Source organism: Euprymna scolopes, chromosome 3 (assembly GCF_053919585.1).
Source record: "Euprymna scolopes isolate OS-2025 chromosome 3, ASM5391958v1, whole genome shotgun sequence".
In the NCBI taxonomy this organism is placed as follows: domain Eukaryota; kingdom Metazoa; phylum Mollusca; class Cephalopoda; order Sepiida; family Sepiolidae; genus Euprymna; species Euprymna scolopes.
The window spans coordinates 139020619-139041045 of NC_136484.1; the positions used below are offsets into that span (position 1 = coordinate 139020619).

Here is a 20427-nt window from a genome sequence, read left to right on the forward strand (position 1 = left end):
TAATTTGTGAAATTAATGCGGATATGAGAAATATTTATTTTTGAAAACCTCAAGGCCGTAAGAGTTGTTGAATGGGAAGATATATACTCTAATTCCAACTCCTTATTGTAAATCTTCCATTATTTAAAGTACTAATTCTTCAGAGTAAAAGTCTGCACCCCCCCCCCAACTCCTGGCATTTTTATTTCCATTCATTTTATTTTCATTCTAAAATTTGACTTTCTAACCCCAAAGAGAACTCCGTATAACTACACATGATAACTTACTTTTAATTTCTCTCAGTGAGCAAGGAAAAATCTCTCCACTCAGTTTTCTTAGCCAGAATAAGTATTTTTAGAAAAAACAAAACTATAGAGAAAAAAAAGGATATATCTGTGCTAATAAAATAGTGAAAGGATTTAAAGACAGATTAGTCTGGATCATGACAGACTGATTGCAATTTGTATCTGACTTTAAATAAACAAGATAATTTTTGATTTTAGATTTATCATACTAAACTTGTAAATGAATCATAAAATCAGATTAACTATGAGACTTAATAGTTCTGATCTATATCAAGAAACTAATTCAAAATCTTCAAAAGACTAAAACCAAGACAGTTTGGTTTTAATGAAAAGATGTTGTCTAAAAACATTATAGAATTTAATTATTTCTATTTCCAGATAAAACTTGGATAAAACACAATAGTGCTGATATGAATTAAAAAAAAAAAAAATCAATATGATCTATTCCAAAGTAAAAGATATGAAATTGCTGGGAACAGAAATTTACCCTTATCTTTCTTTTTTTCTTTTGTAAGAGCTGCCTTCAACGGGACCATTTCTGAAGAGTCACCATCTTCCAAGATGGTAGTACCCGTTGATGGCACTGCTACCTCTGCCACTCGTAGCTCCTCAAAAGCAGGATTTGTCTGATGCTGCACCACCACCGACGACAATTCTGCATTCTCAACGACCTCATCCTGAAATGAAACAAAACATTTTGTGTAATTATAAGTAACTAAAATAAAAAAATAAAATAAAAATAAAATAAAAAATAACAAAAATTTTTCTGCATTTAACTAAACAGATTAATGTGCAGCAGTATGATTCGGCATCCAAATGAACAGGAGTTAATGCAGACTAGTGTTGTGCCGATGAATCGGAATCGGAATCGGGAATCGGTTAAATCTGTAATTTTCGGGGAATCGGAATCGGCATCGGAAAAATTTGTGTATAATTTCCGATTCCAAAATCGATTCTTTGAATATTTTTCAAAAGTTAATTTTCAATTGCTTGTACCGATTATAAATATTTATTTCTTTTAAACTATTAGTAAAACTAAACTCTATAGATCTACGTACTCGTTATAGAATGAAGTTCTCATAACAAAATCACGTAATTTCATTAAATAGTTTTTGTTTTACGCTCCCTTGACTAATTATCGCAGTTTTTTTAGGAAGATTCCGAATTTCCCAAATCGTTTTTACGGCATAAAATAAAAACTACTTGATGAAATTACGTGATTTTTTTATGAGAACTTCATTCCATAACGAGTACGTAGAATATATATATATTTTTTATTTTTCGTTTTTTAACATAGTGTAAACTGCACAAGCACCCTTTTTTAATACGTGAAGACAGCTTAGAGCTTCATCCTAGATCTAAAAATAATTTGGTTTTTAGTGGGTTTACAAATATCGTCCAAAAGTAGAATTTCAATGAGGGGGGACTTTTAAATGTAAATATAATTTCTTTTTCAATCTGAAAAATTTCTAAATGTTTTCTCTTTATCTATTTTATCCAGACTTTGATAAATTCATTGTGAGATATTCATGTATATTTTTAACTTTTCCGAAACCCGAGAAAAATGCGACGGTGTCAGACAATGTGGCTCCAGGAAAATAAAATAAAACTCGATTCGTTTGAAATCTTTTCATATTAAACTCCTTGAGAAATTTGGCAAGTGGGTGTGAAAAAGTATTGTTGTCGAAACCAACGGCATCGAAGGTGTTAATTACCCCATAATACTTTCAACTCAACTTTTGAGTGAGATTGGCGGGCTTCAGCGAGGCCTCCGTGATATATATATATATATATATATATATATATCTCACGGAGGCCTCGGCTTCAGACGGCATTGGCGCCGTCGTAGCAATCCTTAAGTATAAACATAAACAATACCGGCAGAATCAAAGAAAATCACACTGGAAGCATATTTCAAATTAAATCAAAGGCCAAGCCTTTTCACAATTTTGCCCATTCCTTGTTGGCCCCCCCCCCCCGATTTATCGGAGAGGGACTATAGTTTTCAGTGGCGTTCGTCCGTTCGTTCGTCCGGATGATTCCCGGATAACCGTCCATTACTTTTTTCTGAAATTTTGCCACAAGTTGTACTCCAATACGTAGATGTGCACAACATCGAGTTTATTTTTTAAGAAAACTCTCGTTGCTCCCCCAGGGGCTAAAAAGGGGTCAAAAATACCCAAAATGGCAAAAATGACACTTTTGGCCCCATAACTTTTTTCCCGTCCATTAGATTTTACTGAAACTTGTCCAAAATGTGAAGGCAATTGTTGCAAATGTAAATTCAGTATCGCTGACCCTGGCAAAACTCTGGTTTGCGCCTCCCGGGAACTTTTAGGGCTAAAAACCACCCCTTTTTTAGGCTCTTTTTTTCATATTTGTCTAAAATGTGATTATGTATCTCTATTTAGTGTTTTTTTATGGTGCTGAACTCAAATTTACATGTCTTAAGGCCTGAAACATAGCCGTTTGTCCATTTTTACAAGTAATCAGCTCCTCCATGGGGGCAAAAGAGGTAAAAAAAATACCTCAAAATGACTCTAAATAGACAAAATTGACATATTTTTCAGAATAACTTTTCATCCATTCATTAGATTTTTCTGAAACTTGGCAAAACCATGGGCATACCTGATATACACCTGATGGAAGTATCACTGACCCTGGGAAAAATCAGAGTCACAAGCCCTGGAGGTTTTAGGGCTAATATTGGGTGTGGAGCAAAAGTTGAACTTAGTCATTTTTCTGAAAACTTTGGAAAATTTTTTTTCACTCCAAATTGTTTTTTTATCAGTTATGTATCACTTTTTTTATCACTTTATTCGATCCCCCCTCCTCACATAGAGGGGGACCATGCATGCACGGCTTGTTATATTTGTCAATACCGATTGCCGAGTGAGGGAGCAGCAAACATACCGACAAAACCCAACACTTTTATATTCTACTTTTCATTTAATTAGCAATAATGTTTGATATTATTTTTCTGGGCAAAATATTTCTTTAATTTTAGACAATTCTTTCGCTACTTTGAAAATAAACTGCATTCTTCTAAAGGTTACCTAGCGAATTTTCGCAAAGTTTCAATTTTTGTTTTGTTTATTTTACGCATATAAAATAAGTTTAGATCTTCTTTAGTTTTACTAATAGTTTAAAAGAAAGAAATATTTATAATCGGTACAAACAATTGAAAATGAACTTTTTAAAAATATTAAAAGAATCGATTTGGGAATCGGAAATTAGGCACAAATTTTTCCGATTCCAATACCGATTCCGATACCCCCAAAATTACCGATTTATCCGATTCCCGATTCCGATTAATCGACACAACACTAATATAAAACGATTAGGAATTTAAAATAGACGGTCAGTTTCACAAATAAATATAACGTAACATGAGCTGTAGTGTGTTACCAATTTTAAATTATGTGCGCTTATTGGGGATAGGGTGTCTACTTTTTAAGCGATTACACATGGTTTTACAACGTTGCAAACCGAACTTAATTTAGTGGGAAACACTTTAGTTAATATCCATAAAGAATTAGGATGGCCAGAAATGATGATCATTTTACGTTAAATTTATATTCGAAACTGATCTTACACTCTAAATTCTAAATGATCGCTTTTCTTTCCGCCAATTAAAAAAATGTTCTAACACGTAATCTATAAAAGTAATATTTCATTTTGGAATAGGGATTTAGCTGCAAGAGAAAGCACAGAAAGCTCACGCAATCTCACGTTAAAAATGGTTTTCATAATAGTAATATTATTATTTAGAAATTCGTTCGTAACAATGAGATGTGGCTTTGCTAAGTGGCGTTAAATATATTGTTCTTACATCGTTTTCTTATTTTGCCTACCAATCTTCGAATATTTTCCACTATTCATGTAAGTAGCATGTTATACAGTAAATACGAACTGGTACAATATAGCTTTGTTTTAAAATCAAAATAAATGTTTTGTTGTGTTACAATTTTTAATCAATTACAAGGCAAACATTTGAGATAAAATATACGCGGACATTAACCAGGGGTTTATGTAATAATTTCAAAATTTACGAAAAAACAAACAAAAAAAAATCTCTAATTAAATATGTATAAATTTTACAAGAATCGGAATCGGAATCCGGAATCGGATCGGAATCGGAAATTTTGAACGGAATCGGAATCGGGAAAAATTTTGGCATCGTCCCATCACTAATGCAGACATTAAAATACAAGGAGCGTTCCAAATGTAATGCCTCCTATTTTTTTTGTTTCACTTCAATTGATCACAGGAGATTGCAAAATACATTGTTATGATGACTGAACTTATGCATTCATGACCTGAAAATTTCATCTCTCTGCTGCAGATATTCACGGTGTGAGACTAAGAAAGCAACCATTGTCATAGACATTCATCATAAGCAGGGATGCATTATTGAATTTTTGGCAAAACACATTGAGAATTATAGTAACTTGTGGAAAAATAAACTTTAGAGCACAAAAAGGTTGTTCATTTCAATGGTACCACTCACATCTTTTAGCTTTTAAACAAGAGAGAAAGAGATTTTACTTTTGGAAAACTCTTGTATTACAAATCTTTAAAATTAAATCTATACACAAGTTAATTCAAAATGTTAAAGTCAATTTGTTTTTTCTCGTTCATTTTTCAATTTTTTGTTTTTCTTCATATTGAACTAGCATGGTTACCTGACACTTCCTGGATGTATGAACAACAAAATAGAAGTATTTCTGTCATTTTTTTTTTTCTCTCCCTGTCTCCCATTCTATCTAGCTTTCCTTGGCAACTTGGAGAAAAAGAAAAAAAAAATCATTCTAAAATGTCCATCTCCTCAATTACTTCAATTTGTTACTGCTGATCCCCCACAAAAGAATCAAGATATATATATATATATATATTTACAGAAGCAACGCTGAGAAAGAATATATCAGCTTCATGGGTGTGTCTTGCATATTTATTTTATTTTTAGTTAGTTTTAGAATTTAATTTATGAAAATTTTAAACGAAGGAAAGTTGTAATTCTCAGCTAAAAGTCGGATACTACACAAAATACATTTACCAACCTTACCTCACTGGATTTAATATCACCTTCAGCTGATTAGTAAAAATAAATAAATAAATAAATAAAATAAAAATTATAAAAATTAATACTGATTCTTTTAGTGACTAAGTCGCTGCAAAGGATAGGGGTTAAAGTTTGTTTTGTTTTTTACTGGTAATTGTTTCAAAGACAAAACATCAAACAGTTGATCATGTTTGCTTGGTTTCTTTGATTTTTTTTTTTTTCTATTATATTTAATTTTTATACTGAAGATAGCTAAAGCATAATACATTAGTCTCTAGTGAAAAAATATTTAAAATAAAAAAATATTGTATATAACTTTTAAAAGATGCTACACTTTTTTTCATTTATCTAAAGTGTTATCCATACTGGCCTGATAATGCTGGGTAGACATACTAGTATTGAATAAGTAATGAATTAACAGTGATAAAATATCAATTAATTACAATGAAAACACTTCACATTGAACACTAAGGTTTTGATGTCTTGATGAAAACAATGAAATCATGAAGATCTTTGTTATGCTTATCGGTTTTTCCATCTTCCAAATGAGTTAATTATAGAAGAAATAATGCAAGTGTAATGAAAAGAGGCTGATAAAGATCACTGAAATGCTAGCAAGCTAGACGTTTGTAGATGGAAGAAAGATTCATGTACATGTAAAAATAGTATGAAAAACTTGGTAACATTTAAAATAAACGGAATTAAAATGGACTTTTTCAGGACTATTTTCCACCATCATCAAAAGCAATATTCAAATATAAAAATACCTAAATATTGGAAGAAAATATTTTAAAAATATACTAATTTATCTTTCTTGACTGGAGCAATTTCATTCCAGTTAATTTGAGTTTTTGTATTACATTCTTACCTTATTTTGTTCTTTTTTAGTCTTAAAACAAAAATAAGACCATAATGAAAAACATTTCTTTTTGTAAATTTGTACACTTCGCTGAATCAACCCTAACACACCTCCAATGCGATTTTATTTTCATTTCATAAAAAATGTTTCATTTTCAATTTTTTAAGGAAATTATGGAAACTTGGTGAAAAGAAAACTAATAGAGTGGGAGATCAGTCTTCTATATAAATTTAACGTAAAAAGATCTAGGCCATTTTAGAATTTTAAGATAGTTAATTTTTTTTATTTAAGTCTGAGTGGTTACCAATTAGGGTTAAGTTTAGGTCGGAAGGACCTAATGAAGGTTTTGTAAAATAATTTATTGGGAGAAAGAACATGATTATAATAAATAGGAAGAAAAAATATCGGCTATGAAAGAATTTTAAATATTTGGTACAATTTGAATTTAATATTGGTAAGAGGAGATGATACAAAACGGAGAATAAACAAAACGAAACCGCACCAGTCAACAAAATTAAATAGCGCTAAAAAGACATTTAAGGGTTCTTTCAAATGTTTTCTACCTGATGAATTCTATGTCTATTGAATATCATTTGTTATTGGCTCACATAACATGAAAAGTCACTTAATCTACTAGCAAGGACTTAAATAATATATTAATAAAATTGTGTAATATTTTCTGTGTCTGCATGAACAAGTGTTTCTTGTGTCTATGAGACTTACATGATTATTTTTATTTACCTATTAATCAATTATTCATTAAAATAAAATAAAAATGTAACTATTAAAACCAAGGGTTATTTTTAAATCTTATTTAAAAATATAATTTAATTACAAAATTAAATTCACGGGAATGTATTTTGGTGTTATTCATAAACAATCTGCCATTTTAATATTTTCTAATACTAAAAAGAACATATATATATATATATATATATATATATATATATATATATATATATATATAATTACTTTGTGACTCTTGGAAATTTGAAATCATTTACATTTCAAAATAGAAATTCATTTAAAGTTTTAAAATTTTTAGCAAATCATGTATGAAAACAGTGGAAGCTTCAGAAGCTACTAGACACACACATCAATGGGTGTGTGTGTGTGTGTGTAATATATAGATATAGTCACTGTCTCCAGAGTCATGGATCTTCCATGTTATATTTTAATGGATCTTGTGATTCTTAAAGAATCTTTTCCCCAATGGCTTCCACGCTTTCTTTAATAATGTCAGAAAACGATGAGATCATGCATTTATGGCAGAGGATATTCCTAATGTCTTCCATCTGTTTCAGTGACTGATGCCATCCCCTTGTGACATCCACTGTAAACGGGGACAAACAAACAAGATCTATTCAGGTTTAGGAATATATACTTACATTAAATCCTTTTATAAATAAATTAAAGAAACATTACTTCAACCAAGTTATGGTATAATTTTGTCATTAAATTATTAATGGAACCAAAATATAAAAGTATAAGTTAAAATTTCAAAATTTTATTTAAAAAAGCTCAAATAAATTTTCAAAATTTAAGAAAAGAATGAACATCAATTTAAAAAAAAAAAAAAAAAAAAAAAAATGAAATTAAAAAAAATATCCGAGCAATGCCGGGTAGATACAGGTAGTAAATTAAATAGACCAGAGAGGAACTTATGACCAATCATAGTTTTATGATTTTACTAATAAGAACATTATTTCTGTAATGCACATCTTTATTTTTAAATTGCATCCATTTAGTAAGCATGGTTGCAAAGTCTGAATTAGACTCTTAAAATTCATCCAAACTGACTCCTAGAATTTCAAAATATCTGACTGACAAATGCCTTATTTTAAAATCTTCCCAAATTCAGACTGTCTGTTGATTCTTTAGCATTCTTACAACTCCAGCTAAAACCTCTGACTCTACAACCCTGTTAGTTAGTTGAGATATTAATCAGTTTGAGCATCTTTACTTTTGATTATAGCTAATACAAAGCAAGAAAACAATTATGCTAATCATTAAATTAGTAATAAAATTATTTAATTTAATATTTACTATGAAACTAATTGCTCTTATTCAGATGGAAAATTTCAGTTCATAATTTTACTATTAATTGTCTGTTTCTAAGCTGAAATGTTACATAACATCATATCGAATGTGTGCGTCTTCGCTGCATACAGTTTCTTGTTTATAAATCCTTTGATGAGATTAGACTTCTGCATTTGCCCTCTCCACAATTTATATCATTCACATCTTTATTCATCAATCTTTACCATCCCATATCTTCAACAACCGTTTCCAATTCCTTCAAGTTCTACCCACTTTTTGTAGCACATCTATCTTCATTAAAACGAAATTCCTTTAGATCTTATAACAATATCCTTTGTACTTTGAGCAACTTCCTCCATATTGATGACTCCAAATTCTTCTATTAGTAAATTTGTCCTTGCAATAATAAATCTGTCAGTTCGTTTTTACACAAACTGTGAAATTGAAATCCATAATCCATGTTTTAGATGCATGCAGAAGAACAGATTGAATACACACAATATAAAATTGTACTACAATTCTACTTTTCATATTCTTCAAAATAATATGAATTAGCAATCCTCAGTTCAAAAATTCAAGAAATATGATTATTTATACATTAAAATAAAGTGCTAAAAGATTACTGATATTCGCTTAATGCAATAATGTATTAAAACTAATAGACTTTAATAAAAAATAGATAAGCTTTTAAAGTCTCAGATTTATTTATCTCACTCACGAATGAAGATAAGTGGCTTTGGAAATGTTCATAAATAAAAATTATCTGGTAACAATTTACTCCAACAATGCGTAGGCTTCGAATATATGCATATGAACATTTTTATTTATTCTCTTCAAGTAAAATATATAAAAAGAAACAATCATATCAAATTAAAATAATGATAATGCATTGGAAGTTTAATATAAATATTTATGCCATTGGAAAATTATATATAATTCAGAAAATATTCCAGATGTTATCCAAAAGCACTTTATTTATTAGACAATTGTTTCTGCCGATTCCGAAATATATATTTCCATGATATACAAAATATGATAACTACACCGATTAAGTGTTTTTTTTAAAGGATTTTTTTTAATTTTCGGAATTAGCAGAAACAAGTGTCTTAAGATAAAGTGTTTTAAGATTAAATCTGGAACGTTTTCTGAACAATTATTACATTACATTATGAGCCTCAGTCGTATTGTAAGCTCAAATTGACATGGCACGTCATGTCTTCTGCAGACTCATTCCCACCTCTGGTAAGAATCTGGCATAAGCCACAACACTAAAGTAAAGATCTATCAAGCATTGGTGCAAACGATCCTCTTTTATAGCAATGAATTTTAGCCAATGAGTGTGGATAAGTCAATGAAAACTTTTGATCACCACGGCCTCCATCACATCTTCCGATATCAGCATTTACTCTCAACGAATAAAGTATGTTTTTACTAAAAATTAACACTCTCCAAAACGTCATCTTAACAAGACAGACATTTATATTTGCTGGGTTATGCACTTTGCTGTCAACCACAAAAGTTCATCCACACAGCAACTGCCCCAATTCTCCTACAGGATTGCAAAAGGCCATGCAGTGGACAAAGAAAAATCTGGCTGATGACCGTTAAAGTTGACCTTAAAACCAATCTGTCCCTGAATCTACTAAGTTTGCTGTTAGAAAAGCAAATGGTTAGAAATCGCCCAATAGTTGGTTTCAAATTGTCAGGTTTGGTTAGCTTTTATGAAGGACATAGTTGCAACAATAAATAAGGCTGGCTCAACTCACTGTCAGTGAATGCCGTTTCAAGTACAAGCAAGTAGTATTGAACTACTAAACTTTTGTGGTAACTTAAGATATTTATAAGTGTGCTTGTGTGCTATATAAAAGAAAGTTCTAATTCTGTATGGGTATGTGTGACTGAACATTAGAAATTAGACATGGATACACTTACAAACTTTACATCTTCCTTCATACTCTTATATTTCATCATAAATGTTAAATCTGAAGTTCATCTTCCTCATCCTTTAATTTGGATCCATCAAGTCAAAATTCTTTCTACGCCTCCCCATGAAAACAAAACGGTTTGAATTAGAATAATTTTCTGAGGCCAATACAAATTTCTTTGTAAAAGTCAAAGCCTCATTAGTAAATCCAAAGTAATCAAAATGAATATAAATACAAAAAAAAAAAAAAAAAATAGATTATGTGCTACATGTTTAACTAAAACTATATTCAAGAAATCACTTTTATTTTATGAATTTTGAGAAGAACTTAATACGAGCAAATATGTGCATGGTGGGAACAATTATTTCAAAACAATATTTACTTTCATTTACTGTATCCATTACATACGTTTTCATAAATAAATTTCTATTTTAAAAACAGCAACATAATGTCAACTAAAAGATTGTTGACTGATGTAGAATTAAAGTTTTTGTACCTATTTACTATGCCTCCCCACGGGACAGAGTTAGACACAAGGGTCGTTTTTTAACGTGGAGAAAAGGTACAAAAATAAAAATTGTCTCAGTCGTGAAGGATTTCTCCTCCACCGAAAGAGAACAAGAAATAGAAGTGCAGCATCTGAAGAACAGATGGTATTTATTTGCTCCCCCACCGAGCAAATTAGGCACAAGGCCGATTTTTAATGTGAGGAGTGAAGGGAGGGGGGAAGGGAAAAAGGGGACCAACTCCCGAGAGGTGGGAAATGGGAGCTGGTTAATGGTCAGGTATGTGGGGTCGCCCCCACATCTGGTCTTTGCTAGTCACAGCTAGTCATAGCTTGCAGCATCTGTCGGAACAGATACTACACTTTGATCTTGTCCAGAAGGCCAAGAAAATAATAAGAATTAAAGTTTTTGTAGTAAATAATTTAAAAAGCTCAACCATTTTCACAAATATCAGTGAATTAACTGAAACAATTTAAAATTATTTAAAAGTTACTGACAAAAAAAAAAAAAAAAAAAAAAATGTAGAGCTGGGCCAAAATCTTATCAGAAACTGAAATTCTGTCAAAATGCGATCCAACTTATCAAGTTAAGGCCATAAGATATGGGACTTCATAGAGTATGATGAATAGAATTTAAGTTATCATCAAGTGTGACTTTCATCTTTCAGTGACCTTGACTGTTGACTCAGATATCCAAAAATTAAATCAGTTGTAATTTAGATCATAACTGATATTTTGACCAAGTTTGGTGATGATTGATCAAATGATCTTAACACTAAGCTGTACACAATACAACATCTTTGTTTAATTTGAGTAAACTGTACCTCTCCGTCACTGCCCAAGAGTTTTTGTATTTTATTTTTTTAAATTCTTTCTTAAAACTATGTTGTTGTTTGTTTTGCTTTGTTTATTTTTTACCAAAATATAATTTTTTTAAAATAAGATTGTTAAATGCAAATAATCTCAGTATTGTTTGATCATTAATAGATGCAAAATTGCGAAACTCGTAAAACTGAATTTGAAGTTAAAATATTTGACATGTTTATTTCCTTAAAAATCTTATTTCTAAACAAGTTAATCACAAGTAAAAAATCTTTCTAGAAACTGAAACAAGTTCATTGCACTACTAGAAATTGTTCAGTTATTTATCTTTAATTTATTTAGATTTTAATTCTTAAACAGTTTAAAATAATCTTTTCTTACATCAATAATGAAAATTTGGAGTAAATCTAATCAGATTTACAAGAGGCAAAATTGATTCTATGATAATTATATAATTTACAGACATTTCTTAATTCCGTCTAAATTTTTCTAACAATCTGCTCCATTTTCTAAGACTTTAAATATAGATATCATGCTTGTTCACTGACTAATGTAATACAAATATATCTAACAGAATAAATGCAAAAGTTTTCAATTTATCCAAACTATGTTTCTGAATTTTGGAGACAAGGATTGATAATTTGTACTATTCAAACTACTGTTCTCATTGAGTGTTCTCAACATCATGAATGATGCCAATTCTTGGAAAGAAAAAAAAAAGTCATTTTTTGATATCATCAAATTTTTGTGGATCCTAGTAATTTGTTTGTCCCTGTGCACAGTGGATGGCATCACAACTAGGTACGACACCAGACAAATGGATGATGTTATCTGCTAAAATATGTTGAAGATATTAGGAAGGTTCTTTATGATATCATAAATGCTGAAGTAATAAAAGGATAACGTCATCCTTTAAAACGTTAGGCGTCTGGACAATGAATGTACACACACACACACACACACACACACACACTAGACCAGCTAGATTTAAAAATTCAGTATTTATTTCTTGATAATAATCATTCATTTTTTTTATCCCCATACCAATCTGTCTCTCTAAATAATTTACATCATTTGCCCTCTTCTACTACTTCTCTTTCAACCATTATTTACCTTAATTGCTTTTTGTGATGTTATCCAGTGTACAGTTATATGATAGCAAGGTTCAGAGTTTTAATAGTCCATAGATTTGGCAATGCATCGGCTTTATGTTGTAATCTCGTGTTCAAAAATCTTTAATGTACATTAATGAAAATGTAGAAATGTTAATACAAATAAAAATTTAAATTAAAAGAAAACTTCTGCTGTAGTAAGCAAAATGTTTTAATTTTTTTTTTTTAATTAAAAATGATCAGTTATTTGTGAATTGTAAAACAAAAAAACACAAAAAAGCAGCAAAATATCTTCAGTTTCATCTAGAAAGCAATGTACAGGATTTTATTCTTAGTTCAGTGCAAGAATATATAAAAAGTAGGACATAGATACTGTGAATATATACCTATGAAATACTCATAAAAACAACAAACATACATTGTAAAAATTAAAAAATGAATAGCTAGCTTCCTTCTAATGCAAATATACATAAATAGTAACTATATTCATATTCATTTATATGTACTTAGATATTATGAAAAGGAAAGGAAATGCCACATATACGGATTTGTTTTTTAAATATGTACAAAAATAGACAAATAAATGCACCATGGAAAATAATGGAATTTATCATCTCAATAGCAATATGTTTGCTTTGATTATCAACTATACAGAAGGATATCTCTTTTTACTATAACTTATACAAAATGTGTAGATATTATATAAATATATATTTAAAAAGGACTTATCCATGTTAAGATATGTAGTTTTTAAATTGTTATTATAAAACTAATATATATATATATATATATATATATATATATATATATATAACATGAAAAATAAACCTCTCAGAATCTGAACAGATCCAAGAATGCTGATACTGCACACACAAAGGACTTCATATCCTTTTGGATATAGCTTTATAATAATAATAAAAAATCAAAATAATTTTTAAGTCTGAATTATATATACTATATATCATTCATACTTAACTCTGTCCCGTGGGGAGGCATAGTAAATAGGTACTTAAATAGAATAAAACCTGAATGTAAATAAGTATATTTTTATACTACTAGTACAACATATATATATATATATTTCACATTATGTAACAGGGATAAAAATCCTCAATTTGTTAAAACTAAATAAAATAACGTTTACACTATTCAGGAATGACAACCTACACATTGCATACACAGTCTAAAAATTGTAATCAGATTGGAAGAAACCAAACAAAATAACTAACAAGAGAGAGAGAAAGAGAGAGAACATTACTGTTGCTGTATAATCATCATCATACACGTGGTAGGGTCAAGCTATTACTAATACTATTCCATGCCCATCACTGCAGCTATAACTGTTAAGACTGCAAACTGCCAAATCTAGCACAAACCTAGATTACTCAATACAGTAAATTACTGTGTGTGTGAGTGTGTGAGAGAGAGAGAGAGAGAGAGAGAGAGAGAGAGAGAGAGAGAGCAAATAGTAATAGTATAAAAGAGAAAAAAAAAGTCAGTAAACTCATTAAGTCCAATCGAGTAAGTAGTCGGTGATGTTGAAGCAGTTGCAATAGTACACAGCACAAAATAGAAGTTACACCAAATGAATATTAATGTTATATTCAAGACGCAATAGTTAGCAGAGCCTTTGCACAGGCAGTTGAAGTTGGTGGCTTCGACTCACAAAATCATGAACAATACATCTGCCAGGAAATCATTAGTTTATACATTTCTTTTAGTTACGATTTTTCTTTCAAATCTTTATATTAAGAAATCTGAGACAACTCTTACGTTTCTTGCCTGTACATAACTTTGATAAAGACATTGAATTATTTTTTTTATTTACTATGAATCAAATATTTATTTAAAATCAAAAATGAAATAAAGGAAAATGAAAACAAATTTCTAAAAACCCTATTTAAAATAAAACTATGAACACGATTATTTTTTATTGGGTTTCTTTAAGCCATTCACCAGGAAATCTGTCTCCACCCGCACAATGCCGGGTTAATACTGCTAGTTCTTATATATATATATATATATATATATATATATATATATATATATATATATATATATATATATAAACACCTTATAAAAAAAATAATCAAATTCGTAACCTTTGTAAAATGACGTCTGATAAAAAATACTTTAATTATTCAGAAATTATCTATTTTATAATTTAAAAACAATTTACTCAACTGACAGTGTCGTCTGAGAAATTTATAAAAAATGCAATGAACGTTTACGGGGGGGGGGGGGGATACTGTCTATTTTTCCAAATAATAAAAACAACCTATGATTGAAAATGCCAATGTGTGAGATTAAAATTTCGCTAAATGAAAAAAAAAAAAGTTGGTCACTACTTAAAGTTAATGTGCCATGTTGTTTGTCTTTAAATGTTAACAGTGAGCAGAGAAAGATATGAACTTGTAAAAAACATCATCCTATTTCCATTAAAATACACGAGTCATGCGATGTATCACACATGCACCGTTAGTGAGTTGTAATGTACCTGAGAATTGTATACAAGGGTTGCATTATTCTAAATAGATGTGATGCATTGAGAGTTTGAAAGAATAATATAAACAATTATTTATAATTAAATAGAATATAATTACAAATAATTATTTTATAGAATATCTAACTTGAAGAATACATTCATTAAAATAAAACACAACAAAAATATTTTATAAAATTGTCAGCTTAGTTTTAAAAAGCTACTTTTTACTTTTTTATTTTAATGTAATTTTAAGAAGCATCTAATTGCTGCATTTTTTTCATAAAGATATTTTTTTTTTAAATGACATCCATTTTTTTTTATTTACCTGATAATTTTTAAGCAATATTATTCATTTTAAAAAGATTTAAAATTGTTATCACAAATAAATTACAAGATTAAACACATTTTTATTTATTTATTTAAAAAATAAATAGCTAAAAATAATGTTTAATGGTAAAAAGAAGCAATATAAATTTTAAAAAGATTAACAAATTGAACAAAAATTCAATAAAGCAGAGACATATACATTTTATTTATTCAAAGAATAATTAGAATAATTTTTGTGGTTGAAGCAAGAGGCAATGTTTTTTTAATATGATTAAACCTTATATTATTTCAAGAGAAATATCATTAATAGTAAATTATGCAGATAGATGAACGCCATCATGGAACTTTAATGGGATCCTGCGAGTTAATTATTATTATACACTGATGTATACTGCCTAACATCTGCATATGGTCTGTTACCACCACTAAGTTTCTACTATTATAGTCAAGTGACATTATGAAAATTCTAAAGACTTATTTAATCTCTCGGAGAATAGATAATTCTCAATCCACTACCTTAGCATTTGCTTAAGTCAATTCTTTTCTTATTCAATTCGCCATTAGTAGAAGTAATACTAAACCAGATGATATAGTATGCAGTACTTTATACAGGATTGCAACTTTACAGATTCAATTTAACTGTTAGTTTTTCTAAGATCTTTGTCTGTTAATACAATTATTACATTAAGAATTTTGTTTAACTAGACAAAAAAAAAAAACATATGTTCAAATTTTTTTATATCTAAGATATAAATTTATCTTGTTGGATTTTCAAACTCAGACCCAAATACCAATCTGTCTGACATGTCTATATTTGGTTTGGACTAGTCTATTTTTTTTCTATCCACTATGCTATTAGTTTTATCTCGCTTCAGTTTTTTCTCTTCTGAAAATACTTATTTCAGCTAAGAAAACTTAAGAGTGGGGACATTTTCCATTACTTGCTGAAACAGATCACAGGAAAGTTATGTTTAGGAATTTTCAACTTTGAGTTCGTCATACATATTTCTTCATAATATATATAAGTATATATTTTTTATAATATAGTTTGAATTGTTATAAATAAGCTCAATGAAGATGTATTTCAAACTTTAGAGCATTATATACTGTTCAGTTTAATTCCAATAACCAAAAAGTCAATCTATTATCAGGATTTTTATTATTAATATATATATATATATATCTATAATATAAAGCTGAATGTCTGTCACGAATAGGCTCCTATATGGTTGACTATTTTAAACAAACTGATTACATATAATGATAGAAGATGTATCGAGACACAGGAATGGGTATGTTTGATCTGGCATAATGATGATTCATTAAAATTGTGGGGTCTGCGTACGTGTCTGGTCCACAAAATATGGAAATAAATAATTTAAAAAAAAAAAACGTTTACAAATGTTTTTGATATAGATGTACATAAGAATATTTTGATAAGTATGTTTTAACTTAAATAGTGATGGTATAATAAAACTGTGGGATCTGTGTTCGCGCCTGGCCTCCATAGAATGGAAATAGGCACGAACTTTAATAAAGACTTTTCATATCTATCTGCGTAAGTATACTTTGATAATTATGTTTCAGTTTGAAGAAATATGGTATAATAAAATTATGGGGTATTCGTTCGCACCTGACCTCCATAGAATATAATATGTAACAAGGTTTTTTTAATATAGATCCACAGAATATTGTGATAAGTGTTTCAGTGTGAACAGGTATGGTATAATAAATTATGGTGTTTATCTATTTTATTTTTACTTTCATCATATTTTGCTTTGGTTTTGATACCCCAAAATTCAATCCAAATTTGCAACCCTTCCTTTTCATAACCTATCATACTTTCATAAATCAGAGTCCATTTTCTGTAGGCTGTTTTTGAACCCAGTCACAACGATGGGTACTTCTGCTAGTATATACATACATACACACACGTATATATATATATATATATATATATTATGCGACTTCACATGGGTCTGTGTTTGCATATTTGTGTTTCTCACATTAATTACACATTTTTTGCTCTTTACTAGTAATGGATTAGTATCAAATACTAAAACTTAAAAAAAATCTATATTTCAAATAATTTGATTACAAAATTAAAATCATCCAAATTAATTTCACTTTCTTTGTCGACATGTTAGTTATTTTTTCTTTTACTAGAGATTATCACTCACAAAATGCCAATTATAAAAAGCAATAAGGATATTCCAAGGCTCTACAGACAAACTTATCTTTAGTTGACCTTTGACAACTAAATATTTTCGTTTACTAGCCAAATAAAAAAGTTACTAGCCAAACCCACATGATTTTTAGAATATGACATCTTAGTTCTGTGACGAGTATGTACATCATAAAATGTTTTTTTTTTTCTTAATAAGCGTAATTCTAAATACACAAAAAATTTTATGTCGATACGTAAGATATAAACATTCCAATTTGTTCAGATATTTTTTTAACAACCTTCGTTAAAAAAAAAAGTATATTGTTCTATTAAACAGTTATTGTTTAAATAATTTAACTTTGTTCGTTTAAAAAAAAAAAAAAAAAAAAGTTGAAAAAATATTTTTCACTCAGTAGTGAGCTTTGGAAGATTATCAATGAAAGAAATACAATCGCCAAAAGATAAGGGTTTCATTATTTCTAATCGCCACTTTGAAAAAAAATCACTCGCAAATGCGACTGTTTCACTCCAAATGTAGAGCCTTGTATTCAATTATAATACAGTTAAATGGAGAAATTTATATAATAAATATACAACCTTCATAAAAAACGACACGTTGCCCGAGTGTTTGGAGGGGGTGGGGGTGTTAATGAAAGCCTAAGAATAAGTGAAGTAAAAAAAAGAAAACATAAAAACGAACGTTAAAACTTAAGCGGGGTTGGGGGGGTAATCAAAACCTGGGGAAAAAAAACACAAAAAAACTAACGTAAGGTAAACGAATGATGTTAAATGTAAAAATCGAAAAAACACAAACAAAAGAAAACAGAAAAACGAACGTTAAAACTTAAAAAAAAATAAATAAATAAATAAAACGTGAAAAATGGCTTAAATAAGCCTGTTTCTATATTACAATTTTAAAAAATCGGTGGGTACCCAGGTGTTTTTGGGTGTGTGTGTGGTCGGTCGGGGGTGGGGGTGTTAATGAACACCTAAGAATAACGAGCGTTACGTGAAAAATGGCTTAAATAACCCTGCTTCAATATTTAAATTTAAAAAAAAAAAAAAAAAGAAAAAAAAGACATCTCACACCATGATTCGAACCCAAAACATTTAGATAATGAACCAACGCTCTAACCAACATGACGTACATGAAATTTAGTCAGTTCTTCAACTATTTAAACTAAATCAGGTCATGACGTCATATGACGCATGCGTAGAACCGATCTCGTCATGAGAGGACGGTTGCCCGGGTGTTTGTAGGTGTGTGTGGTGTTAAATAAAAAAGAAACCGGGGAGGGGGGTGGGGGGAGGATCGAAGCCGAAGCCCTGAGATGAAGTTTGAAAATAAAATAACATAAGGCAAATGAACAATGAAAACAGAAAAACGAACACATGAAAAATGGCTTAAATAAGTCTGTTTCGATATTAAAATTAAAAAAAAAAAATCGGTGGGTACCTGGGTGTTTTTGGGTGTCGCTAAGAATAAGCGAAGTAAAAAAAAAAAACAAAAAAAAAAACAGGAAAATGAACGTTACGTGAAAAATGGCTTGAATAATACAGGGTTCAATATTTAAATTTAAAAAATCGAGAAAAAAAAAAAAAAAAAATCTCACACCACGATTCGAACCCAAAACGTTTAGATAATGAACCAAGGCCTTAACTACCTGATCTAAAGCGCAGTATATAAAATTTGTTCGGTTTTTCAACTATTTTAAAGTAAATCAGGTCACGACGTCATGACGTCATCTGACGCATGCGTTGTTGACCCCCCCCCCCCCGAAAATTGTCAATTTCGGGGTGAAAAAGTTAACGTTTTTCTCTCTCTCTCTTTGTTTGCGTCTCTCTCTCTCTCACTTCGTCTTCCTTACTCTAAAGACTGTTACTAAAAAAGAAAATGGCGTCTGGCTGTTTTTTTTTTTTTTTGTAAAAACTTTGATCGTTAACATTTTTTGTAAGCATATTTTTTTTTTTTTTTTTACTTCACATTTTTGGCTTGTTATTTTTCGTTTAACTATCGTATCTAAGTATTTTTAATGTGCTAATAACTTTGGTAACATTGTCATAGCGTAGAAGTTCATAGTTTAGCTTGTGTGAGGGTTAAATTTTTTTTACCGATAACAACATTTTTAAATATTAAATTCAGACTGCCATTAGAGCTTGCTGACGTCAAGATCACGTGACATGACTGAGCCGGTTTTAAATACAAGTTGACCCAAAATAAACGGCCCCGTGTATACTTTATGTAGAAGAGTTGGTGCCCGTATTTTTTGGGGCAGTTATAAAGCGATTTAAAAATATGTAATGTTTAACATAAATATGTCACTTTTTGGCCCCCCTGCAGAAAATCGATCAGTTGACGCACTTCTGATGGTCCTTTTGGGCTAATTTTTCGATATTTGTCGTCCGGAGGCTGGGGCTTTAATATGATACCAAGTTTGTGAATTTTTGTTCCGTCGGTCAAAAGTTTTTAGCAGACACACAAGCATACATACATACATACATTTCCGCTTTTATATATATATAGATATAGATGAAGGTTTGTTATTTGCTTTCTACTTTCCCCCAAACACTTGAAATAGGTCCATCCAATATTTTTTTGTTTTACACACTAATTTTTGTGACAGAATGTGTGTGTATATATATATATATATATATATACTTACGTATGAATAAATATTTTAGAGTTGAGGATGTCTGAATTGAACAGAGGATTAATGAGAAAAAATATACTCCATCAGAATAAAGCTATAGACCACAACACTTTTTGGCAAACACAGTAAGTATTCTGTCATTTTTTCATCATATATTGACTCTTATTATTCAAAACTTTATGGAATTC

General features: G+C 29.7%; 1 protein-coding gene across 1 annotated transcript in view; it reads right to left on the bottom strand.

Moving 5' to 3' along the window:
• LOC145259263 (uncharacterized) overlaps positions 1-20427 on the bottom strand; it is a 235693-nt gene that overhangs the window by 72576 nt on the left and 142690 nt on the right. The window contains exon 2 of the mRNA XM_080117101.1: positions 772-961. Coding sequence (XP_079973227.1) covers positions 772-961 — 190 coding nt within the window. The remainder of the gene's footprint in view (positions 1-771; positions 962-20427) is intronic.